This window comes from Mobula hypostoma, chromosome 2 (assembly GCF_963921235.1).
Source record: "Mobula hypostoma chromosome 2, sMobHyp1.1, whole genome shotgun sequence".
NCBI classification, from domain to species: domain Eukaryota; kingdom Metazoa; phylum Chordata; class Chondrichthyes; order Myliobatiformes; family Myliobatidae; genus Mobula; species Mobula hypostoma.
This window is the reverse complement of record NC_086098.1, coordinates 219,922,643-219,949,038: the sequence shown is the minus strand read 5'-3', so window position 1 is coordinate 219,949,038 and position 26,396 is coordinate 219,922,643. Positions and strand designations below refer to the sequence as shown.

Genomic DNA, 26,396 nt, shown 5'->3' with positions numbered 1-26,396 from the left:
AAAGGTGATGGGTGAAGCCAGGTGATTGTCTTTGCAGTTAAACAATTAAAGCAATGTGTTTCTATTGTCGAACAGACTAGTACAAACAACTAACGAGTGTTAATGGTTTATGATAGGTTGCATGGCTGAAAGGCTGAAAGAGGAAATCCTGGAAAAAGAAAAGCTTATTGATGTTCTTGCTGGGCCAGATTCATACCGTGATCTTCCCAGACTTCTAACAGTCGCTGAAACAGGTCAAAAGGCTGTGAATGTGTTATTGTCACTGGATGAGACCTATGCAGATGTCATGCCGGTTCAAGTCAATTCCCAGACAAAAACTGCATTTATGTACGTGTGATTTTAATTTGCTAAGTTAAATTCAATGATAAAAAAACAACTTTGCTGACTGGAACGATAAAGGATCTTGGTTGTGACAATTGAAGGCTAATCACTTCAGCTGCAGGCTTATGCAGGAGTGTCCCAGAGCAGTGTCCTGTGCCCAGCCATCTACGTTATTAGTGAAGTGCTTCAGTGACCTGCACTTCATTAGAAATGGAAATGTTGCCTGATAATTGCTCAGTGTTTAATTCACATATCACATAATGATCTTAATCATCATCCAGAAGTTTAAGGTATCGTTTACCACCAAATCTCTCTGTGAACGTACTGTCAAATAGCCATTGATTAGGAATTTAACTACATGAGCCATGTATGTGCTGTAAAGTTAAAAGTAGGTCAACGGCTAGATACTTTGCAAAAAATGATTCACCTCCTGACTTCCCAAAGACTTTGTATTTCCTACACAATGAAAGTCACAGATTTATGAAATACTGCGTGAGTGCAGCTAGGCGACGCCATCCAAAGCTCAGCAGCTGGCTTGATTGAAACCCTGCATCCCGTCGTATCCGGGGTACAATGGTTGCAGTTGCAGCATTTACAAGATGCCCTGCAGAAACTTTATGAAGGGTTTTCAACAGCATCACCTAAATCCAAAATCTTGACTGCCCACAGAAAGGGCAGCGGGTCCAGTGGATCACCACCGTTAGCACATTTCTTCCCGAGTCGTGCAGTTCCACTGATACACTAATTTGTGAATTTCAGTTCTAGCAGCACAAAGCTGGCACTTCTGCATTTGTAAGAACTGTTGGCCCCACTGACCTCACAGTGGCTGTAATATTAATATCCACTTTATTAATTTAGCTGGTATTTCTAATGTCTTAATGGTTTGCATCAAGATTGGAGTAACATTTCAGTGCTCATATGCTTTCTTGTATCTATTTAATGTAGTAGCTATTCTGTAGTGCAATACATAATAGAGATTCAAGTTCAGATTTATTGTCATTCAACTGTACATGTGTTCCTATGGGGCCAAGGTGCAAAACACAGTCCATATAATCACACACAGCACAAGTAGTTGCATTCCAGCACATACAGTCACATAATAATATTAGCACAAGTCCCTGAAGATTGACATAGAGTGGGAGTTGCATGTTTATGTAAGACAGTGTAATGAGACTGTTAATTTATTATTTATTCCACAGTAATTGCTTGTTGGAAGGTATCTTAGCACTGATTAAAATGGACAAGTTCTGGCTGGCTGAAAGTGTTTCCCTTGTTCTAGTTCTATCATGCGGGGATGCAACAACATGTGCAGTTATTGTGTTGTTCCTTTCACACGTGGGCAAGAGAGAAGCAGACCAATTTCTTCCATTTTACAAGAAGTCAAAATCCTTTCAGACCAGGTAACCCTAGTTTTGAATTTTGAGTGATAATCTTTAAATGGAAGGGAAAATATAAGCAGTTTAGAAAATGTCCATCAAAAGTTCAAAAAATCTTTAAAAAGATCTTTTTCAGCTGCTTGTTGGATATTCTTTCCTAGTCTGTCTGTGTAGGTACCATATCCGATGCCGATGTTGGTGACCATAGTTTTCCATATAGATCTATCCCTCGTTCTTTGGATGACTTCCATTTCCTCGATGTGTAGCCACCTGGCTAGGCTTTTGATGTACATAAGCAGAGGTCTGCCTCTAGGTTTACTCCCCTCGATCTTTCCAGAGAGTATGAGTTTTTCTAGTTCATCTTTCCGCATGATGTGTCCCAGGAATCTGAGGTGTCTTTCTCTTATTGTTGGTATGATTGATCTAACTGCTTGGGCTCTTCTGAGAACTTCTCCATTTGATGTGTGTGTGGTCCATGATATTTTTAACATTCTCTTGTAGAACCGCAATTCAGCTGCTTCTAGGCTCTTTTCCATTGCTGGAGAAGTGGTCCAGCATTCACTTCCATAAGTCAGGATAGAATAAATGTAGTAATGCAGTATTCTGTTTTTAGTGTACATGTTCATCTTTCTGTCTGTCAATATGATCTTCATTTTTTGGAAAGCTTCTTTCCTAGTATTACTCTAAAATAGCTGGTTGCACAGAATCTGATGTATCTACAGGAAAATCTGCTGCAACCAATGGCTTGGTCTTGCTTGATTTTGATTGCTGTCTGCCTCCCTCCCCAAGCTCTTCCTGTGGCTTATTGCTGGCCCTATTTTGCTGATGTTTTAACCGTCCTGTGAGTCAAGGAAAGTGGCATCCAGTCCTCGGGCAGTAGATCCTCTCAGCCCACTCTGGACCATTGTAGAATTTTCACAACTCACTGCTGTTAATTAAGTAAATTAATTTATTGAATTAAGTTAAATAAAAGAAACAACTTTTTAAGTTAAGGTTTGAGACTCATTTGAAGTGTACAGGTTGTGCTATGACCATTATTGGTCAGGGTCGACCGTGATTGTTGCGTCCCAGCTGTCTATATAATTTGCAAACTAGGGCAGTGCAATATGGAGAGCAAATTGTTGCCTATGTATCAGGCTTCCCCTCTCCATGCGGCTGGTGAATCCAAAGGAATGATAGAGACCGATGCATTTTGGCACGAGCAGCATCACAGGGTTGCAAGTCAGCATCGGACTCAACGTAGGACTGTCTTAAGAGCCAGTAACCCACCTTTGCCCTTTCTCCTGTTGGTAGAAATGGTTCCGCCAGGCTCAGTAGCTAAGCCACACATGAAGGCCAGGAGCTAGACTTGGTTGTCAGAGACTATTTGAGATGCACACCATTGGGAACATTTGATAGGTTGTGGTCCTCATTACCACCCCTGGCTATAACAACCTTAAGGAACTTGGGTTATGCTGCAGACACATTACAGTGTATGGGTTATGCTGTGGAATAAGTTAAAGCCAGTTTAAAACTGAGGGCCAAGTGCAGTGGAAAGTCATCCATCTGACTTTAACAGATAGAATGAAATAAAATGGAGAACTAATTGGTATCGGTCACTAAATGCAAAAAAGTAAATAGCATGGATAATGCATTTTCAGTTTCATTAATAACATGCATGAAAATAATATTTCATTCCTTCATATATGTTAATTGATACAGTCTTAAATGATCAAGTGAAGAAGAATTAGTTTTTTTTTTATGAATTGCTGAATCTGGACATCTGCAGGAGTAGTTAGAGTGTCTTGAAAAACTATTCAGGCCCCCAACTATTTTCACATTTTAGTTGTCTCATTTTCTAAATTTAAGATATATTGAAGTAAGATTTTTGAACATTGTTCATAATGTCAAATCAAAAGAAAAATTCCAAAACTGTTAACAATTTACTAAACACTAAAAATCAGAATTGAGGCTGAAAAGTATTTCATCACTTTGTAATCACTATGCTCACTTTCCTCAGCTGCAGTACTGTATATCACCTTACCAGCTCACTCAATTTGCTGATTTAGAAAACTGGAGGATCGCCTGTTTTCAATAAATTCGTAAAAATAAATACCACACTCTCCGTAAGGTCCAAAAGTTTGGTAGATTTTCAACACACCAAACCAAAATGAAATTAAGAGCATTCAGGACAAGTCAGGGAAGTGACAGTAGAGAAGCACAAATCCGGGGAAGGGTACAAAGCTTTTTCAAAGGCATGGAACATACCTTGGAGCTCAGTGCAGTCCATCGTGAAAAAGTGGAAAAGGTATGAAATTGCAGCCACACTGCCCAGGTCAGGCTGCCCCTCTGAGTTAGTCACCGGTGAAGAATGGCACTTGGAAGAGAGGCTACTTTGATGCCAACGTTCACCCTGAGTGAGCTGCAGACGTCAGTGGCTGCAACTGGAGTTGAAGTTCATGGTTTCATATGTATTAAGGCCTTGCACAAGAAAGGTACTTATGGAAGAATGGCAAGGAAGAAGCTCTGGCTTTAAAAAAAACACGTATATCCTTGCCTGTAAAGATTTTACCAAGTGTCACTTCGAAGATGCTGTAAAAATGTGGAAGAAGGTCTTGTGGTCATATGAGACCAAAGTGGAACATTTTGGCCTTATAGTAAGGTGCGTGTGACGTAAATCTAATTAGTATTGTGCATTAGACAGGTAACACCACCACTACTGTAAAATATAGTGGAGGCTTTCAGCAGCAGGGACTAGAAATCTTGTCAGGATTGATGGGAAGATGAAAGCTGCTAAATACAGTGAGATCTTGGATTAAAAACTGCTAACCTCTGCCAGAAAGCTTAAACTGGGGAGAAAGTTCGCCTTTCAGTAAGACAATGACCCAAAGCACACTGCCAGAGCAAACATGGAGTGGCTTCAAATGAAGAAAATTGATGACCTTGAGTGGTCCAGTCAGAGTCCTGACCTTAACCTGATCGAACATCTCTGGCAAGACTTCAAGACTGTGATCCACTGCTGCTCTCCAACTAACCTGGCACAGCTTGAGCAATTTTGCAAGAAGGAAGGGCAAATCTTGCTCCATCACGTTATGCAAAGCTAATAGAGACTTATCCAAAAAGACTGTTGTCTGTAATAGTTGTGCGAGGTGGCTCAACTAAGTATAATTTAAACCATGAAAAAAAAAATGGGATGATTGCCAGATTAACTTTAAAAAGAATAGTAACAAGATTTTTTAAATTTTGAGGGAAATGATGTAATCACTGTGCAGGCTGGTGATTTGGCTCTTAGTTCAACTCAAACTCTGAACCAATAATATTTTAGCCTGGGAACCCAATTACAAAATGGTCTTGTTGAGATTTACTTACCTTGGATATGGCCTCCCACGTTCTGTGGAGGGAGGGAATTGAAGGGAATGTGAGGAAAATAAAACAAAAATACATTAATGTAGGATTCATGTAAATAGGTGACTGATGATGACTAACTGGGCTGAAGGGCCTGATTCTATCCTGAATCCCTCTGATCTGTAATTAATCTATATTGACCTGCTAAGACTTTTCTAAGACATTACAAAGATTAATTTAAGGAAAAAAGCAACAAGACAGGCATATACTGAATCTGATGAAACAATTGTGCTCTTGATTGCAGGGTGTAAAGGAGATTACACTACTGGGTCAGAATGTCAACAGTTACTGTGATACATCAGAGATTCAGTTTCTCACAAGGGAGCCAACACACCTGAGCCGTGGGTTTAGGACTATTTACAGGAATAAACTAGGTGGCTTGCGTTTTGCCAGTTTATTGGATCAGGTTTCAAGGATTGATCCTGAGATGAGAATCCGTTTCACATCACCTCACCCCAAGGATTTCCCAGATGAGGTATGTTTAACCACTCATTTACATTTTATAGGTAGAAATAACAATGGAGAATTCTAGTGTTTGCAGTCCAGAATTAATAGATGTGTCTTATTATATTCCATTATAGTAATACATTTTTCATGTGAATCATTTGTACAAACAGAGAAATCTTTAGCAGTAATACTTGTTGAATCAGCAGGAAGTGAGGCAAAATTATAAAGATCTAAGTTTAAAAAGTAGATGGAACAGAAGATGAATCCTAAATTTTGCTGCATGTTCCATCTCAACGTGACTTAATAAGATGCTGTTTGGACACTGTTGCCCTGTCACGTTCTGCCTATGTTTTACTCCTGTTTTTTTTTGTTTTGTTTGCTATTTTAGTAATTGCAAAAGATGGAAATGTGTACTTTTTTGGTTTGATATTTGTTGGTGAGCAGGCTGTGACTGATTCTTTCTCCTTTTTTTATGCTTCATAGGTTTTGCAACTTATCCAGGAGAGAGCCAACATTTGCAAACATATCCATTTGCCAGCACAGAGTGGGAGCACAGCTATACTAAAAGCTATGAGAAGAGGGTATCCTACCTTGCATTAATTCCTCTGTTAAGCAACATTGGTATAAGTGACTAGGAAATCACATTGATCTTCTTAGATTAGACAAAACACAGAAACCAGTCCATCAGCTCTCCTACTCTGAGGTATTCATGCACAGGATAGGTAGCATTATTTTAAATGGAGTTACTTGGAGTGTAAATATGGTACAGTGAGGCTGTTTTTCTTGGGCAGATCCTTTACGAACATGATGTGCTTCTACTCCCGTTTTGTGAATTCTAATGTGGCTGAAGCATGTGGAGATTGCATAACTGGAATAGAATCAGGTTTAATATCACTGGCATATGTTGTGAAATTTTTTGTTTCGTGGCAGCAGTACTTGCAAAACATAAGAGAACTATAAATTGCAATAAGAAATATGTATTAAAAATACATTAAGTAGTGCAAAAAGAACAAAAAATAAGAAAAAAGTGAGGTAGTGTTCATGCGTTCATTGTCCATTCAGAAATCTGATGGCAGAGATGAAGAAGCTATTACTGAAATGTTGAATGTGTGTCTTCAAGCTCCTGTACCTCCTCCCTGATGGTAGCAAAGAGAAGAATGCCTGTCCTGGGTGAGAGGAGCTCTTAATAATGGATGCTGCCTTGTTGAGGCATGGCCTTTTGAAAGTGCCCTCAATGCCGGGCAAGCTAATGCCCATGATGTGGCTGGCTGAGTTTATAACTTTCTGTAGCTTTTTCTGATCCTATGCAGTGCTCTCTTCCCTGCCCCTCCCCCCAAGCATGGATGGTGATACAATCAGTTAGAATGCTCTCCATGCTGCATCTGTAGAAATTTGTGAGTGCCATTGGTGACATACCAAGCCTTCTCGAAGTCTTAATGAAATATAGCAGCTGTCATGCTTTCTTTTAAACTGTATCAATATGATGAGCCCAGGAAGTGAAACTGCTCACCCTTTTCACTGCTGATCCCTTGATAAGGACTGGCATGTGTTCCCACAACTTCCCCTTCCTGAAGTGCACAATCAGTTCCTTTGTCTTACTGACTTTGAATGCAAGGTTGTTGTTGCAACACCACTCAACCAGTTGTCCTAGCTTGCTCCTGTACACCATCTCGTCACCATGAGAAATTCTACCAGCAATATTTGTGTCACTGGCAAATTTATAGATGCTGTTTGAGCTGTGCCTAACCACACACTCATGGTGTAGAGAAAGTAGAGCTGTGGGCTAAACATGCATCCTTGATGTGCACCAGTGTTGATTGTTAACAGGAGGAAGTGTTAGTTCCAATCCACACTGGTTGTGGTCTTGTGCTCAGTAAGTCAAGGATTCAGTTGCAGAGGGAGGTACAGGCGCCCAGGATTTGGAACTTGTTGATTAGAACTGGGGGTATGATTATGTTGAATGTGGAGCTCAATGTGTTAGTGCTCAGCGGGATGGGTGGGTGGATTATGCATGTTGCTCTAAGTGACATGGCCCGCTGCATGCTCCTGCCAAGCAAATTAAGGTGCCGTTGCCCACCTGGAGGCTCCTTTTCTATTTTGTGCCATTAGAGGTTGGAATTTCCGTGAGGAGACAGGTACGTAGAACACACAGCCAGTCTACTGCAACTGTCTGTCTGATCAGAATCTGCATGATGACAGCAATAGTTTCGGAGAGGACAGTGATCCAAGTTCTCTGGTCCTTTGGGTAATTTTGTAAAGGTGCAGTTGATGCGAGGTGCCCACTGGATGGCAGTAGTCACTAATGCTTAAAGGGCCTTGAACTTGGTGCTGGGTTAGATGCCTTGGTCTCCAAGCAGCCTTTCCTTTGGTTGGCAAAAGACTGTAGTGATCATAAAGAGGTGTTACTGGGTCTTGTCTCTAATGTTTGTCTTCACTGGGAGCTTGTTCCAAAGTAATGTGAAAGTGATCTATACTCAGTGGCCACATTATTTGGCTTACCTCTTGGGTACAGTACTGTGCAAAAGTCTTGGGTATATTATATAGGTGCCTAAGACTTTTTCACAGTACAGTAGTAATTTTGTGTATTGCATTGTGCTGCAGTCGCAGTTAAAAAAAACAAATTTCATGATGTGTGAGTGATATGGATCCCTATTGTGAGAAGGGGCAAGGAGAGGGGAATCATGGCTGGGAAAAGGGGAAGGAAGAAGGGAGGGAGCGAGAAGCACCTGGGAAACATTATGTTGTGATCAATAAGCCAGTTGTTTGGAATCAAGTTCCCTTGCCTAGTGTCTCAGGGCTGGGTGTGTGTGTACCCACGCCATTCCCCACCCCAGCACTCCTTCTCTGCAACCTATCCCACACTTCTCCCACAGCACTCCACATTGACAGATACAATACTGTGCAAAAGTCTTAGCCACTCTAACTGTATATCAACATCTGCTTCCTATCCACTTCAAGGTTCAATGTGCTGTGCATTCAGAGATACTGTTATGCATAGCACTGTTGAAACACTTGGTTATTTCAGTTACTGTTGCCTTCCTGTCAGCTTGAACTAATCTGGCCATTCTCTGACTTCTCTCATTAACAAGGTGTCTTTGTACACAGAACTGCCACTCACTGGATTTTTTTTTTGTTTATTGTGCCATTCTCTAAATTCTAGAGACTATTGAGTGTGAATACCCCAGGAGATCAGTTTCTGAGTTACTCAAACCACCCCATCTGGCACTAATAATCATTCCACTGTCACAGTCACTTAGATCAAATTTCTTCCCCATTCTGATATTTGGTCTGAACAACTAAACCTCTTGACTATGTCTGCATGCTTTTATGTGTTGAATTGTTGCTACATGATTGGCTGATAAGATGTTTGCATTAAGGTGTACGAACAGAGTGGCCGCTGAGTGTGTATTTGGCCTATTGCAACCTGAATTTCCTATCTTGAATTTCAGGTAGACACAAGCTTCATTCAGTCTTTTCATTCACTAAATGTTGGTGCGCAGATTGTATTTGTACTGTTTCCTTCAACCTTTACAAATCCGACCTGTACACTAATATTTGGTAAATGTTCCTTGGACTTTATTGCAGCAAAGGAAAGATACTAAGAATTAAATGAAGTTGTGTGATGAATTTGAACATCCCGTGTAAATTCAATTAATGACCCATGCAGACTCATTTAAAATTTGTTCTGTCTCATTCACCATGTATTTCTTACAGGTATGTAATAGCCTTCAGTGTGTATAATTGAAAATTCCTCAAAATTTGCATCACTATTCATCTCGCCTTGGGTTTTGCAACCCTCCAGCCATACCTGACCACGTGTGTGCTTATCCAACATTACCTTCACTTCATGTTCAATGGAAAATCTTCTGCAATATCTCTGGATATTCCAATTTTACATTATTTATTCTCAACTTTAAAAGCCTTCTCTTCCACTCCCTCAAAATTTGAATGTGTGCATTTTACTAGTGTTGTGCTATGCAATGTACATGCTGTATATAACTTGTCTGCATTTAAAGGTGGTAAGTAACTGTTAATGTTGATATTTCACCATTAAATACTTTTTATCACAGGTATACAAGAGAAGCATATTTGGAACTAGTTGAACACATACGCAAAATCATCCCAGTTAAGTTTATCTTCATTTTTTATTTAGAGAAACAGCACGGAACAGGCTCTTCCCACCTATTCTGCTTTCTCTAAGCCGTAAACGTAAAGGCAATCCTAGTTAATATTGGGGAAGTTAAAATTACCTACTACACCTCTCAGCTACTACTGAAAATGATTGTCCTCTTATTGTTTCTAGCATAGTTGGTTAGTTAGGATGCTGTTATTTTGTCTCAAACGTGACGGTTCAATTGATTTTATCCAGAAAGATTTATTATTAACATTATTCTACAGGAATTTAAGTAGTCCTGGCACATTAAACAAACCCCCTAGTAATTAAGGAAGCACTGGTTATTTAAAATATTTGGTAATACTTGAGATGGGATTTGAATTTTGAACCTCAACACTAGACATTGATAAATTTGAAACTTGTTATCTGATGCCATACAAAAGAAAAATATTTTGAAGGCCTGCTGTTGTAAATATTTTTTCATTTTTGTATTTATGAGATGTGAGTAATCTTCAGCATGATTGGATATGCTGGTTTCAAAGGGGAATACACAGCCATCAGGGACAGAGAAATAAAATTGAGGGAACAAACTAATTTTGCAACAGAAGGGTTTGCAAGCCAAAGATTCTCTCAGTGGGTGACATAGTTTAAGATAAAATTTTGAAATATTTTGTTGGGATACATGTTGACAAGTCACATTTGGATATAAAATTGTTCTGTCAAAGCTAAGTGTTAGCTTCGGCTGCAGCTTGGCTTTCATATAATTTCATTTAATCTAATCTAATCTGATCTAATAATCCAGTATAATGCAACATCTCCTACATGTGCCGTTCTATTCAATATGAGACCATTCAGTTTCTTTAAAGTAGTTTATGATATTTACATGTCAAATTTATATATTTCATTTTAAATTACATTGCACTAACGGCTAGGTGGGTGGATAAAGTGTCAGTGAGAGAGCTTTTCAGAGAATGTAACAATAATTCTGAGATTGTTTTGAAGAGCAAGGATAGACCACTTACTAAGGTCCTGAATAATACAGTTTATTAGTAGTATTTAGATGCCAGCTTTATATCTTTATTTTATTGTACTTTGCTCAAACAGGTGTAAGTTTAAGTAGCGATTTCATTGCTGGATTTTGTGGTGAGACCGAGGACGATCACTTTCAGACCATATCTCTTCTTCGAGAGGTCCAATATAATGTGGGATATCTTTTTGCTTACAGCATGAGAAAGGCAAGTTACGCTAACTAATTAATCTCTTGTTTAGAAAAGGTAAAATATATTTGTATTTTGTAATTATGTAGGATATCATTTTACTTACAGCTTGAGAAAGGTGAGTTATATTAACTAATATCTTGATTAGAAAAGAGAATATATTTGTAGTTTGTAATTATGTTGTTACCATTCTTTTCAGTAAGTTATTCATTCTAATCTAATCTAATTCATCTCTTAACGCAGCCTAATCACAAAAAATTGAGGTGACCTTGGGATATATAAATATTTTTCCTGATGTCCTTTACTATTTCAGCTCATATTTAAACAATAACTTTTATTTACACTGTATTATCAATAGCAAAGTTTCCCAACAGCATTGCTAAATAAGGTTGGTTATCAGTCCATGTGAGGTGAAACTAGGACAGGTGAATAAAGTTCTGGTCACAAGGATATCATAGGAAGAAGCGGAAAAGTGTGGAGTTTTAAGACGTACAATTCTGGCACTCAGGGCTTGGACAGCTGATAGCAAGTGTGGCACTAGTGGTGGAGTTAGAATTGTGACTGCATTGGGGACTAGATTTAGAGAGGCACAGAGATCCTGGAACGCACTCTGGCTCATGAAGAATGGTATGGATAATGGAGTTCCTTGAAAACATGATTAAAAACTGTAAAATGGAAATTGCTTCAGGCAGGAAGCGAACAAGGGTGGTAGGTAAATAGAACTGAGTTTAAATTAGGAGATAGCCGAGATTAGAGTGAATTTGAGTTTCAGAGAATGAATTGCTGGCCAGAAAATGCCAGTTTGGACACGTCTAGTTATACAAAAGAGTAGGTGAAGCATTCAGCAGTAGACCGTGACAGCATTATGTCTGCAGATAGTTGTGACAAAGGAATGGATGTGTGGTTGGGTTCTAATATGGAATGAAGAAATAATAAATAATTTGTTTCAAACAGTCAACATGAGGAAAAGATGAGATTAGTTATTAGGGAACAGAATGTAACAGGTTTCAGAAGCAAAATGTTTAGCTTTTTCCATTTTTAGTTGTTTTCCTTTTATCTAAGTTTGGATGTTGACAGTTGAACAACAGTGGAGAGGTTACAGTTAAGTAAAAGGCTATTGTTATAAGCGTACATGTAAAACATGTTTTGTTTTCAGATGAGAAGGAATTAACAAGTATTTGAGATGTACAGATCCTGGAAGGGCTCCAGGTAATGGACAGAGGCAGCAAAAAATACTAATTGTAGGTTATTCTGTCTACAAATAGATTGCTGACTGTTGAACCAGGAAATAGCAGTCCTCTTTAGCTAAGTACTTCTCCTTGGAAAGTAGTTGGATGGACCAAATTAAATAAGAAAATGGAGGAATTGAATTGGGCAACATTTTTATGTCAATGACTAATTTTCTTTTCTCAGATCTTGCCTGATCTGAATAAGTTCAGCATTTTTTCTTTTTATTTTGGATTCCGAGCATATGCAGATTTTGTTTTGATTTTTGTGTGGGAGAGAACTTAATCAAATATGACTAAGATCAATCGGGGAAATTTTGCCATTGTCAGAATCACATAGAACACACATTTGACCTGGTAAGCACCGTTCGTTTCATTATTGGGCAGATACTTGACTAGGAGGAGTTCTGGGACAAACAGGCACACATTTTGTAGCCTGTTGAAGAATTTGAGAGGAAAAAAGATGAAGAAATTGAAGTGATTTGCCCAGGCAGTTATTTTGTTTGAAAGTATTGAGTGTGATGACAGTTTTGAAGGGAATCAGAATCAAGTTTATTGTCACTGACAAATGTCTTAAAATTTGTTGTTTTGTGCGAGCAGTACAGTGCAATACTTAAAATATGCTATAAATTACAATAAGAAATACAAAATAGAATGGAAATATTATTACAAAAGCAAAAAGGCAGTTTTAAGTGCATTTGATTTTGTTGTCTGCAAGGACTGTTTTCCTTTTATTGTTCATGTTATGTTTGCATTTTAATAATATTTTTTGGGAAAAGTTGCTAAATTTTGTGTTCTTTACTTTCAATTTACCTTGGGTAGGGTGGTCTTTGTTGATGGTACTATTCTTAGAAGCTGAAAATACTTTGTGCTGCAAAGTTAAAAGTGATTGTATTGTAACTGTCTTCTAGAAGACGCATGCCTACCATAGGCTGAAGGACAGTGTTCCTGCCTTTGTAAAGCAACGTCGATTGGAAGAGCTTATTACTGTATTCCGAGAGGAGGCAACTAAACTGAACACTGAACTCGTTGGAACTGAACAGGTTGTGCTGGTAGAAGGGGTAAGTAAAAGATAGTTTGAAATATGAGCTTGTATTATAAAATAAATAATCTGTTCAAGATACTAAAATGTGCAGAAACAGAAAAAATTCTGGAAGCACTCAGCAAGTCAAGCAGCTTCAGTAGGGAAAGAAGCAAAACTGATGTTACAGGTCAGGGACCCATCGTCAGAATTGGAAAAGTGAGAAAGTAAATGTGTTTTGAGTTGTAAGCAGGACAGAGTGAAGGGGCTGGAGGAATAAAGCGCATCAGATTTTTTAAAAATTCTATCATTTTAGATGGGTAACCTTCATGTATTCTCCTGCCATAACTTTCGCCGCCTTTCCCTGCTTCTTTTGTTTTCAGTTTGTCAACCTTGGTTCTTCATTCTCTTCTTCTGCAGGTCATCTTGAATTCTGGACTACCCTTAAATGTTAAAAGGTTAAAAATTGAGAAAATATACAGAGAACTGTACAGTAACAATATTGCTCATTTTAGAGGGGTACTTATAAAATTTCCACTTTTGCGTACTTTTTACGTTTTTCAGCATCTGGCTATCACTAGCACAATCAGTCTGTTGCCCATCTCTAATTGCCCTTGAAAAGATGGTGATAATCCACCTCCCTAAAGCATTGCAGTTACATGTTGTTGCAGAGAGAGTTCCAGGGTTTAAATCCAGTAACTGAAGAAGCAGTGATGTATTTCCAAATCAGATTAGTGTTGATATAGAGAGGACCTGGAAGATGATGCATTTTCAGTGCATAACTTATCTTTTCCTGCTTGATGATAATGAACAAAGATTTTCAAGTGCTGTTAGAGTTGTCTAGGTGAATATCTGTATTACATTTACTTAGGTACTGTGTGTCAGTAGTGGAGAAAATTAATTTTTAGGATAGTGGATGGGGTATTTGTCAAGTTTTCTGCTTTGTCCTGAATGGTGTCAAACTTTGAGAGTTGTTGACCTGCACTCATCCAGACAAATGGTGAGTATTCCAGCACACTTCTGGAATTCAGCTCCATAATCCATGTTTGCATCAAGGCTGTGATAAAATGTAGAGTGAAGTATTCCCCATGAAACCCAGGTGAACAGATTATTTGTAGGTGCCACTTGATCCCATTGTCGATGAGAACGTGCATTCCTTGCCATTGATTGAGAGTAGAACCTGGAGGATGAGTTTTTCCTAGTCAATCCTTACTGTGTTGTATGGCATTCTGCAGAAAGACCTTCAGCCTCATTCTGCTGTCAGAAATGGTTTCTGTGAGTGCAAGATTATATTATCTGAAAATTTCCTTGCCTCAGGGTCTTTCCAAACAGCCACAGAAGAACTCTCCTATTTCACCCAGCTTGCTCTTCATTGTTCCATTAAAGGTAGACCCAGATGTTGTATTGTGAAGAAATTATCTGATCTACTTTAATTTCATTGAGGTGTATGTGGCATCATGGGCACTGGGACTATCCAGTATTGCTGGTTTCCCACAAGTGCAGGGAGCCATTGATTGCTCTCAAGGCCATTGGAACTTCCTTTAATAACCAGGACCAACTTACAAAACAAATCAGTTTCTTCTCTCGGAGTGTGCAGATCACAAGTAAAATTTCTTTGGGGTGATTACTTGATTTCCAACAGGGATGACATCCTTACCATTAGGGAGTCAGCATTGTTGGCACAATCCAGTTTTCCAGTTTTGCTTAGATGAGTGGATACTGGGGAATAAAGGTATCCCTTTACTTGCACTGCTCACCAATGTATTCTCCATACAACAATATGGAGATTCTCAATAAAAGTACTTGAGTTATACCAAAAAATATCACGGATTTCAAAAAGAATTTGTCAGTTGAATCAACATTCTGTGATTATATCCATTGTGCAGATGCAAACAATTATGTAAATCACCTTTACATACCTTTTGACAACTTTCTCTCATTCTTCATTGTACAGGAGTTTTCATTTCTGACAGGGAATATGGTAGCTTACTCTATTTTTCCTCAGAGTCCTTGAGGTTGCCACCACTTTGGTTTTGTGCTTTCTAAGGTAAGTAATGAGGCCATTAATGGAACCTCCACAAATGGGCAGGCGAGTAGTTTGTGGGATGGTGTACTCCTTTCAGAACATGTGCCCGGATTTGAAGTTCTTAATGCCACCCTCGATACTCTTACTTCATATGGAGAAATTTTGGTCCAAAATTGCATAGAGTTGATGTGAATGTGTCATTTCCTCAAAGATTAACTACCAAATACCAGACTCTTAAGGTATTTCAGGCAGATCGCCTGCTCCTCCAACCTCCCCTGACGCATAAGAGCTTTCTCCTGGCACGTGTCTTGCTAGCCAAGGTTTACATATCCTTTTGATATATGGTATGGACTGCTTTCTTCTTTCTTTCAGCGTCTCTTTTGGTGCATCCAAAGTGTCCCTGCTGTGTTAAGTGCACCTTTAAGAACTGATATCCTTCTGGATAGTGTACAGGAAAGCATCAGCAGATGTTCTAAATTGGTAATTATCAGATCACATTTTGGTGTTTTTTTTCTGGATAAAACCCTAGCATCACTTCAAACGATTTTGACCGATTTCTCTCTCTGGAGGCAGAAGAGTGACTACAGGATTGCTTTGTGTCGGTGCACTAGGCCGTGTTTAAGGACTCATCTGATCTGTAGATCTGAATGAGTACACCATGGTTGTCATGGACTTTATTAAAACAGTTGTAGATGAGTGTACTGATACAAAATCAGAGTCTTCCCCTAACAGAAACCCTGGATGAACCATGAGATTTGCAATCTGCTGAGGGCCTGGTCCGAGACATTCAAGTCTGGTGACCAAGAACATTACAGGAGGTCAAGGTACAACCTCCAGAAAGCCATCTCATGGGCAAAGTGGCAATTCCAGCATAAACTTGAATCAGCGAAGGATGCTTGACTGTCGTGGCAGGGCTTAAAAACTATCACCTCTAGGTGAGGTGACATCAGGGCTTTGCTTCCAGATGGACTCAATGCCTTCTATGCTCACTTTAACCTTAAAAAAACATAGAGGAACCATCACAACCTCCCACAGCCCCTGATTTCAGTCTCTGGCCAATTTGTGAGCAGCCTTCAGGAGGGTGAACCCATGAGAAGCATCCAGTCCAGCTGGGGTACCTGGCCAAATACTAAAGAGCTGTGCTGATCACTTAGCTGGAGTGCGCACTAAGATCTTTAGCTTCTCACTTCAGCAGTCAGAGATACCCGCTTGCTTCAAGCAGGCTTCAATTATACTGGTGCCTAAGAAGAACATGGTGACCTGCCTCAATGATTATCGTCCAGTAGCACTTAGTTTGATAGTTGGTGAGGAAGCAAATCAACTCCTGCCTGAGAAGCGATTTGGATCTGTTCCAATTTATGTACTGGAGCAGTGGGTCTACAGCCCTGCAACATCTGGACAGCAGAAATGCTCTTTATCACCTCAAAACTAATCAATAAGCTTCAAGACCTTGGCCTCCATACCTCCTTGTGCAATTAGACCCTTGAGTTCCTCACTTGCAGATCCCAGTCAGCTGAGATTGGCATTTCCATCAGCACAGCTGCACCACAAGGCTGTGTGCTCAGCCTCCTGCTCCACTCGCTTTACACTTATGACTGTGTGGCTAAGCACAGCTCCAGTGCCATATTCATGTTTGCTGACATTACCACTGTCATTGATCAAATCACCATATAGGAGGGAGATTGAAAATCTGTCTGAGTGGTGCCAGAGCAACAACCTCTTATTCAATGTCAGCAAGATTAAGGAGCCAATGATTGACTTCAGGAGCAGGAAGCTAAAGAATCAGTCCTCATCGGAGGTTCAGAAGTATTACTATTTTGGAGGAGCTGTCTTCGGGCCCAGCATGTAAGTGCAATTGCGAAGAAAGCACAACAGCATCTTTACTTCCCTAGGAGTTTGCGAATATTCAGCATGACATCTAAAACTTTGACAAACTCCTATAGATATGTAGTGGAGAATATATTGATTGGCTGCATCATAGCCTAGTATGGAAATGCCGATACCTTGCATGTAAAATCCTGCGAAGAGTAGTGGATGTGGCCTGGCCCATCATGGATGTAGCCCTCCCCTCCATTGAGCACATCAACATGAAACACTGTCACAGGAAAGCAGCATCCATCATCAGGGACTCCCTGTACCCAGGACATGCTTGCCATTAGGAAGAAAGTACAGGTGCCTCTTGACTCTCACCTCCACGTTCAGGAATAGTAATTACCCTTCAACCATCAGGCTCTTGAACCAGAGGAGATAACTTCACCTCCCCCATCATTGAATTGTTCCTACAATCTATGGACTTACTTTCAAGGGCTCGTCATCTCATATTCTTGATGTTTATTGCTGGTTGCATAAGTCTAGGGAATAGACTCTCTGATCCCGCCTACCCGTGAGATTCGGATGGCTCTCCCACCCCACACCCCAGTTTGTGTGGGTGCTGTGCAATTTGCTACCCGGTTACAACTCAGTGCCAAGAAACAACAGATAGCACACCGTGTACAATTAAAGGAATGATATTTATGAATTTAACTTAACTAAAGAGGTTAGTAAAGAAAGGAAAAAAACAAAAGGACGCATTATAATTAAACAGTCAATTGTGCACAAGTTGGAGCTCAGCTCTTCCCAAAGTTCATATTCACTGATCCTCAGTTGATTTAGGCGCCTGGCTCCATCAAATCACGGTCCCCCACTAGGTCGAATCCTATGACCAGGTCTCTCCAGCGTCTTCTCTCTTCATCTCCTGATGAACAATAAAACCCAAAACCTCCCCCTCCCCCGGTGTTCTCTCAAACCTTCTCCCAGTTCCGCCATCCTAATTGGATAACACACATTCCTCAGCATCCCTTATCTTCAACAGTAACCCAAATAGGCTGAAAGCAAAACAGACTGCTCTTACAGAGCTGCTAAAATGAAATACATACAGTATAGCAGTGAAAATGCAAACCAGGGTGTTACACTCTTTCCTCCCACCAAAAATAGTCATGTCCTCATGACTCTGAAATAATTTATCATCCCTTCATTAATAACGGTTTTCAAAGGAATTTCGTGATGTTAGGACCTCCAATCCATTTATAAATGGTAGTGACATATCTTTATAGCAGGATAAGTGCAACACTCTGTTCCCCCGGTGCAATGTAGGCCTACCTTGATTCTTTGAGACTTCCTTATCCCATCATTTACTTCAGTTTCAGACACTCCTTAGGATCTTTCTTGTCTACATGGCCAGGCCTCCCCCTGCCCATTACTCATGCCTTCTGGCAACTGAGATCCCTCTGTCACTTGGCTGAGCTCAGCTTCATTTCCAGTTACTTTAGAGCTCAGTCTCCCTTCATTGTACAGCAGCAAGCCTGCCTGTCCACTGCTAGTGCCCCACCAATTTCACCTGCTTCAGTGAGAGAAGGGTTGGGGATTTCTTCATCAGTTGTTGGGGAGTTTGCGAAGGGCAGCATATACCACACCCCCATTTCCTCATCGTCCAAGTCCGTATCACATTCAGGGGTGGGGTCTGGTCTAATCTTTCTCACTGCTGGTCCTTCGGTTACTCCATGTTGCAGTAGAGTCCGGATCAGGCTCTGGATCAACACGCACCTCTTGTCCCAGAGGTAGAAGGTGGTTCCGATGGAGAACCTTGACAGGCCCATTCCCATCCTCTGGTTTCACCTAGAAAACTGGTATGTTTGGTACCTGACTCTCCAATACATAGGGCGTAGCCTCCCAGCAGTCAGCCAACTTATGTTTCCCAGGTAGCCCCAAATTCTTTGAGGACTTGGTCTCCAGGCGTATTAGTTAGGAGAACCTAACCTTCTGATCATACCTCCTCTTATCTCCTTGATTCTGCTTGGTAGCTAGTTCATAAGCCTTTTTCAGCTCCCTTCTCATATCAGACCACACTTCAGGTAAGTCTTCTGTGGTAGATCTTCCTCACCAGTCCCAAAACAGAGGTCAACAGACAACCTTGCTTTGCGCCCATATGGTGAGTACCTGGTAGCTTCGTTCTGTGTACAGTTGTAGCAGTGGACCAGATGTCCAGTATGTTGACTCCACTTGTTTTTTTTTAGCTGATCTCCAATGTTCCGAGCATGTCTAACAAGGTACGATTGAACCTCTTAGGCTGGGGATCACCCTGCAGGTGATAAGGCATAGTCCTTGACTCGAAGCATGCTCAGTAACTCGTGTGTGAGCCTACTCTCGAAATCCCATCCTTGATTGCTATATATCTGCCTAGGGAGGACATAATAAACAAAATACTTCTGTCATAGCACTTTGGCCACAATGGATGCCTTCTGATCCTTGGTAGAGAAGACTTGCTCATATCTGGTGATCCGTAATAACCAAGACATTCTCCGTATTGCTGGCATCAGGCTCAATTGATAGGAAATCCATACAAATCAGATCAAGTGGCCCTGTGGTCTGCAAGTGAGATAACAGAGCAGCCCATGTAGGCAGCATCTTCTTCCATATGCATCAAATGCACGACTTACAGTACTCTTCAACCTCCGGCTTCATTCCGGGCCAGTAGAACCAATCTTTGAGCAATCCGTAGGTCTTGTCAACCCCCAAATCATCATGCAGTGACTTCACCACAATCCTCCGATGCTTCTCAGGCAGAACTAGCTGGGAACGCCGAGGCTTGTTTGGAGACGATGTGACCCAGTATAGAATCTGGTTCCTCAGCTCCAATCTGGGCCATTCTTTCAGTAACAGAGACACTGCAGATTGTTTCATCTTGTCCACATGGGCCATGTCCCCTTCCGCAACCGCTGACCAAACAGTGCCCATGCACGGGTCATCTCACTGAGTGGCTGCTACTTCCCCAGGGCTCAATCCTGGCAATTGCTTTGTCTTCAGAGCAGTCAGGTTGCATTAAGCCTATGGAATGGACCATCAGAAGCTCCCAAATGATTGACCGCTCAATTCAGCCCTTGCCTTTCCTCTGCCTTCCCTGTGATGGAAAACTGGCACATGGCTTTGACTCCTGGGGCAGGCACGCTCTCCCACTCTCCGTCCCTGTCCAGCCTTCATGTGCATGTCAGACAATGCATCGGCATCAATATTCTGATTCCCTGGCTGGTACTTCAGGCTGAAATCATAAGCAGATATTGCTGCCAATTGCTGATGGCCTGTGGCATCCAATTTCATCAAAGTCAGAATATAAGTTAATGGGTTGTTGTTCGTTCTCACCTCAAACTTGGCACCGTATATATAGTTACGTAGCTTATCCACCACAGCCCACTTCAAGGCCAGGAACTCCGACTTCCGTGTGGGGTAGTTTCGCTTAGGCGGTGACAGACTCGGCTGACAAACCCTGTGCCCTAATCCTGATACTGAACACCCCCTCTCTGTTGGCATCCTTATGCAGTACATACAGCAATCGAGGGTCTACAAAAGCCAGCATGGGCACTTCCGTCAGCAGCTCCTTCAGCAACTGAAAAGGTCCCTTCACACTTTGCATCCCATCTCAATCCAAAAGGTTCCGAAGGGCTAAGATAATCTTTACCATCTTCTCCTTTTGCCCTCCTCCCTTTCTTCCTCAAGGAAGGGTAGCTGCACAGAAGTTGATTTAAAGGGTGACTTACTTTAGAGTAGTCCTTCACGAACCTCTGGTAGTACCCACAGAATCTAAGGAACGAGCGCAGGGTGCTCACAGTCTGGGGTCTTGGCCATCTGGTCACCGCCTCTCTGAGATGAATCCATAGCTACTCTATTCCGTGAGACTATGTTCCCAACATAGTTGAGAGACGTCTTGCAGAACTGGCACTTGTCCAGGGAAAATTTTAACCCTTCAGCTTTCAGGTGGCCCAGCTTCAGTGTCCTCGCTTCATGTTCCTCTAAGGTGGACCCAAACACTGAGGTCATCCAGGTACACCAACATCTCAAGCAAGTTCATATCCCCCCCCCCCCCCCACCACCGCTTTCTCCATGACGCGCTGGAAAGTCGCCGGGGCTCCTGATGTGCCCTGGTGCATCCTTTCAAACTGGAAGAATATGAACGCTGTCTTCTCTTTGTCAGCCTCATTCAGGGAGATCTGATAATACCCACTCCTCAAGTTCAGACAGGCCAGCACGTCTTCAATTCTCAGGACCGTATACTGGTCGGGGACTGTGCACCTGTTCAGAGTCCAATAGTCCACACATCCGTACATTCCCTTCTTCCTGGCTACCACTATTGGAGACGCATCAGGGCTTCTGACTCAGTGATGATCCCAACTTCCTTCCACACATGCTGCTAATCGCCTTCCACATCTGTAGGCACCAGTAGCCATGACCTTTCTCTGAATGGGGTGTCCTCTGTCACCTGGATGGTGTGACGAATGCTCTTGGAACAACCCAAATCAAACTTGTCAGTAGAAAAGACATCTTCCAGCTTCAACATCATCTCTATCCCTCCTCTTCCAACTTCCAGGTACAGGTGAGGCCCCAAAATTGAATGACTGGGTAGTCAACTTTCCCTTTTTTTGGAGTGAGTTTCTTCCTGGCTCGTCTACAGGGACGTTAGACTTTACCGTCACTGGCAAGAGGTTCATTAGCATCCCCCGTCTGAGGGTAACCTCCCTCTCCGAAGTGTTCCTGATAGTCACTGTTTTCTTCACCTGTACAACCAAGGGCTTCTGCAATACCCCAGCAGGTAAGCATGATCTTTTTGGTCTTACGAAGCAATATCCAGGAGGATATTGGCCTCAGGCATTGTCAGAAATTTGTGGTTTCCTTTCAATCTAGCTACTTCCCCAGGCCATAACACAAATGGTTTGGACTAGATGTACTACACAGTGCCTAGTATATGCTCTTATCCAGCCCAATGCGGCTGCGCACTTCCTCAAAAGCAGCTCAGAGCACAGTGTGAATGAACAATGTTTTCGGAAAGCTCTGTCTAACCGTCTCCTTGCAGGCTCCCACTAGCCTCCTCACAACAGGAGTATTTGTCTCCACAAGGATTGAAGCTTTGTGCTTCTCAACTGGGTCTGGACAAACTGGCACTAATTTATCAAGGACCTCAGCTACTCCCACATCTGCCTTGGAAAACTCCAGCTTCAATAAACAAGTAGCCATCATACGGATAATCATCTGTATGAAGACCCCAGATCTCTAGTGCACTGAGTGCCATCAAGGGTAAATATGTCAAATACTGGTTGTAAAATGAATGGTACAGCAGAGTAACCTGAGAGCCTGTGTCAAGTATGGCCCTAGCATAAATACCCTCAATCCATAGCGATACTCTGGAGCTTGGTCCCACGAAGTCTTCAGGAATAAGTTTTTTTGCTTAAGGGTGTTTCTTGATATATTGCTGGGAATGTGTTTCCCACCCCTGAGACGCCAGGCTGTTCCCTCACTGGGTCTCTTCTAAGTTTCCCGATGTCTGTCTTCCCTCAGGTGACCGGGGGCTCACTCTCCGAGGGTTTTCCCATGCTTCACACTTCACTAAAAGGGCCCATGATAATTAAGCAGTCAAACATGCACAAAGTTGGAGCTCAACTCTTCCAAAAGTCATATTCACTGATCCTCAATCGATTTCTGCACCTGGCTCCATTGAATCACAGTCCCCCACTGGGTCAAATCCTACGGCCAGTTCTCCAATGTCTTCTCTCTTTATCTCTTGCCGAACAAAACAACCCAAGACCAACCTTAGTGTCCCTCACACAACCTCTCCCTCCAGTGTTCTCCGAACCTTCTCCCAGTTCCGCCATCCTAATTGGATGACACACGTTCCTCAGCATCCCTTATCTTCAACAGTAACCCAGACAGGCTGAAAGCAGAACAGACTGCTCTTACGGAACTGATAAAATGAAGTATCTACAGCATAGCAGTAAAAATGTGAACCAGGGTGTTAAACCTGTTTATTATTATTAATATTATTATTATTATTATTATTATTTCTTTGTGTTTGCAGTTTGTTGTCTTTTGCACGTTGGTTAAACATTCAAGCTGGTGCAGCCTTTCATTGATTCGATTATGGTTATTATTCTGTGGATTTTTTGAGTATGCCTGCAAGATAATAAATCCGGGGGTTGTGTTATTGAAATATATTACTTTAATAATAAACTTGCTGTAAACTTTGAATCATTTTTAGGCAACCGGTGGTACTTTTCCCATGTCCTTAAAGCAGTTCTACGAAGCCTTGTTTCACCTTCCAGAAAATTGTCAAATCCAAGACCAGTTTCCTCTCAAGCCCCATGTTCATTTCTGATTTTCAGTGCTGTCCTTGTAGAGTTTGCACATTTTCCCTGTAAGACCAGATGGATTCCCCTCTCCTTCCCTCCCCCGTGTGCCCCAGTTTCCTCCCACATCCAAAAATGTAGGGTTAATCATCCACTGTGGGGCGATTGGTAGAGTATGAGGAGAAATTATTACTGTGGAGATCAGCGCAGAAATGCATTTGCTCTAAGCTGGCACAGACTCGATGGACCAAAAAGGCTGGCTGATATGTCATAGAAATATATGGAACAAAAACCAGGAAGATTATTCCCATCCCTGGTTCAAGTGTTGCAGTTGAAAGAAATGATCATCACTATTTGCAGCAAGCAACTTAAAAACTACTTTCACAACGTTCTGAAGTTCGCTCTGTTTCTGGAGATCATCTTGCCTTCTCTTCCCATCTCTCTATGAATTCGAACTTCTCTGATCCAAGGGTACAATATTACTGATAAACCATATGGAAACCTGCCAAGTACATACTGTTTTGTCACACCTCCACACCCTCATATCCTTCTTCATTTAAGTTTTTTTTATCGTTACTCTCAATTCCTTATTCCTTCATATATTTCCTGGCACCTTAAAACCAGTCGCTTTGATTAGATGGGGCTTGTCAGCTGTGATTAACAGCTCATCTAAGAGAAGGGAAACTGTTCTCAAACCTCTGCTACCTTGAGCTAGTTGTGAGAGATTTTGTTTACCCTTCTGATCCAATTTTGTATTTAATCAAATGCAATAATGGTTATTGATATAAAACTTTAAATTCCACATCAAAACGTCAACATATTAATGAGATCAGCTACAATGCATAAATACATTTTTTATCATTGATAAATAATTTTGAACTTCAAGTGTTGTTTTGCTGTTTGTTGGATTCTGCCAAGTATTGTGGGCATGCTGTGTTAGTGCCGGAATGTGTGGCAACACTTGCAGCCTGCCCCCAGCACATTATTGGGTTGTGTTGTTTGAGAATGCAAATGATGCATTTCACTATGTTTCTATATACATGTGATATGTAAATAAATCGGAATCTGAAGAGTTCAACCAGCTGTGGTTTTTCAACACTCAGAACCTAGTTCCCAGTAAATTTTCACAAGCTCCATGTTCAGCTTTCAGACTTAAGAAGCTCCACAGCAACTTCTATGTCCATTTGAAGTTGCTGCTACATCAGGACTGTCAGTGAATTCCCCTTAGCAGCTGTTACAGAAATTTCCATTTGAAAGGGTCTTGTTAAGAGAAAAAAATCAGCTTTTTCAACAATAACCAAGTAGCAAGATCATTTCAAGAATAGAAGAAGGAACAAGTTGCTTCCTTTATGGAATACTTTACATATTACTAAGAGCTTTGCAGAGGCAGGCTATAAAGTGCCCTGAAAAGATGCCCTATAATTTTACAATAGTTTTTTTTATTTGCTTAAACATTTAAGTATTTGATTATTTTTATTATTATTTTCTTTTAAATCTCAACAGGGAGTAATGTGAATGTTTTCCTAACATAGCCCTTTATTAAGAATGATCAAGATTTTGTAGAAATTCACCTTTAGTTTTACCTGTAAATATCCTTGGATATCTATTATCCTTTGAGCCATTGTTACAGATACCCATACTAATTTGTTAATGTTATTGTTTATTCCCAGGTTAGTAAACGATCCAACGTAGAATTGTGTGGACGAATTGATGGTAACATTAAAGTAATATTTCCCAATTTGGCAATACCATGTGATAGGTCATCAGACCTGTGTGCTTCTATCAGATCTGGGGACTATGTATCAGTGCAAGTAAGTGAACTTATTGATGAAAATTGTATGGGATTAGTGGATAGTTGAAATGTTTATATATTGTAGAATGGGATATCAGGGTTGTAAACAAACTCAATGACCAGGGAGAAGAACAAATTCAGTAGTTAGAACAAAGGTTGTTGCAGGGCCCAAGAATTTCCTTCTCACTGAAGCCCGAGTGCTGGATGATCAGTATAACAAAAGGCATAAAAAGTGAGATGATGCTGAGGTGGAGCAGAATGCCCTTGAAGAGATTGTATTTTCAGATCAGGTCATTAAATGACAATATATAGACAGAAAGTGGAAGAAGGCAAAGAAGAGAGGTTTGGAGCAATAGAGATAACTATGTAGGCCCAAAGTTATAAGCTGTTGAAGGGGATTCTCTGGCACTGATTGGATAGATAAGAATGAAACCAGGTGATCCAATACCTGGATGCCAAAAGATTTCAAAGTACATTTATTTAAAGATTTGGTCTTTGGAGCACAATTTTTTGTCAGTTACATTGGTTGAAAGGTATGAGAGGGAGTACCATGATCATTGTCACGAAGAGTATTGTTTGCAACTTTGAAGAAGATTGCTTTAACATTCTGAGGAAGGAAACTCATTTGGAGGTGTGTGGGGGTAGTTCCAGTGTAACAGTGGTTTTCACTTGTGATCACTGAGAAAGGGGAAGCCTTAACTAGCTTATGTAGACCTTAAACTAGAGGAACTAAGGTCAGTTTAATTGTTCTTGTGGTGGGACAAGAATGTGACCCAAATTGGAATTGTAAACTGATCTACTTGAAGGTTCTCCCCTTGAATAGCCCATTTGGGGTCAGTTTACATAAACGTACACATTCTCTTTGACGCACCATCCCCTGAAGCATGCATATAGAAATGGAAAATATAAATAACTTTTATGCTTTTCACTTTATGAGAAAATATATAATTTAATTGTCTTTTATTTTCAGATAACATCAGCCAATTCTCAAAGTTTAAAGGGTATTCCCATTTGCCATAAAACCTTGAGTAAATCTACAGAAGTGATATCCAAACAATTTGCAGACTGTCTGTAATGAAAAATAGCATTCAGTGGGAAAAGTGCTGAAATGAGTTTTATGAGATGAAGAATGATTGGAGAAAGTATAAAGTTATGCTTCACCGGAAAACTTTGCTGAGGGTAATGAAGTGGAGCTTTTGCATTTTTCATCAGAGGAAGTACACATAATGTGGAGTTCAAAAATGCATACATCTGCATGTTTAAGTTCAAATGGGATCAAATTTGTGATTGAACCTAAAATTTTGCTACAAAATAAACTATGATTA

The 26,396-nt window shown here is 40.8% G+C and overlaps 1 protein-coding gene across 2 annotated transcripts in view; it reads left to right on the top strand.

Annotated features, from left to right (window-relative positions):
- cdk5rap1 (CDK5 regulatory subunit associated protein 1) overlaps positions 1–26,396 on the top strand; it is a 32,567-nt gene extending 6,171 nt beyond the window's left edge. The window contains exons 5-13 of one of the 2 annotated variants that reach the window (XR_010017126.1): positions 117–327; positions 1,601–1,721; positions 5,326–5,556; positions 6,012–6,109; positions 9,599–9,654; positions 10,747–10,877; positions 12,997–13,146; positions 21,530–21,751; positions 24,950–25,082. Coding sequence is in view for 1 of the 2 variants with exons in the window: in XM_063041516.1 (XP_062897586.1) it covers positions 117–327; positions 1,601–1,721; positions 5,326–5,556; positions 6,012–6,109; positions 9,599–9,654; positions 10,747–10,877; positions 12,997–13,146; positions 24,950–25,090; positions 26,042–26,146 (1,244 nt within the window). In the remaining variant the exon portion in view is untranslated. Of the gene's footprint in view, positions 1–116; positions 328–1,600; positions 1,722–5,325; positions 5,557–6,011; positions 6,110–9,598; positions 9,655–10,746; positions 10,878–12,996; positions 13,147–21,529; positions 21,752–24,949; positions 25,091–26,041 lie in introns of those variants that run through there. The other variant, XM_063041516.1, reaches the window with a different exon arrangement.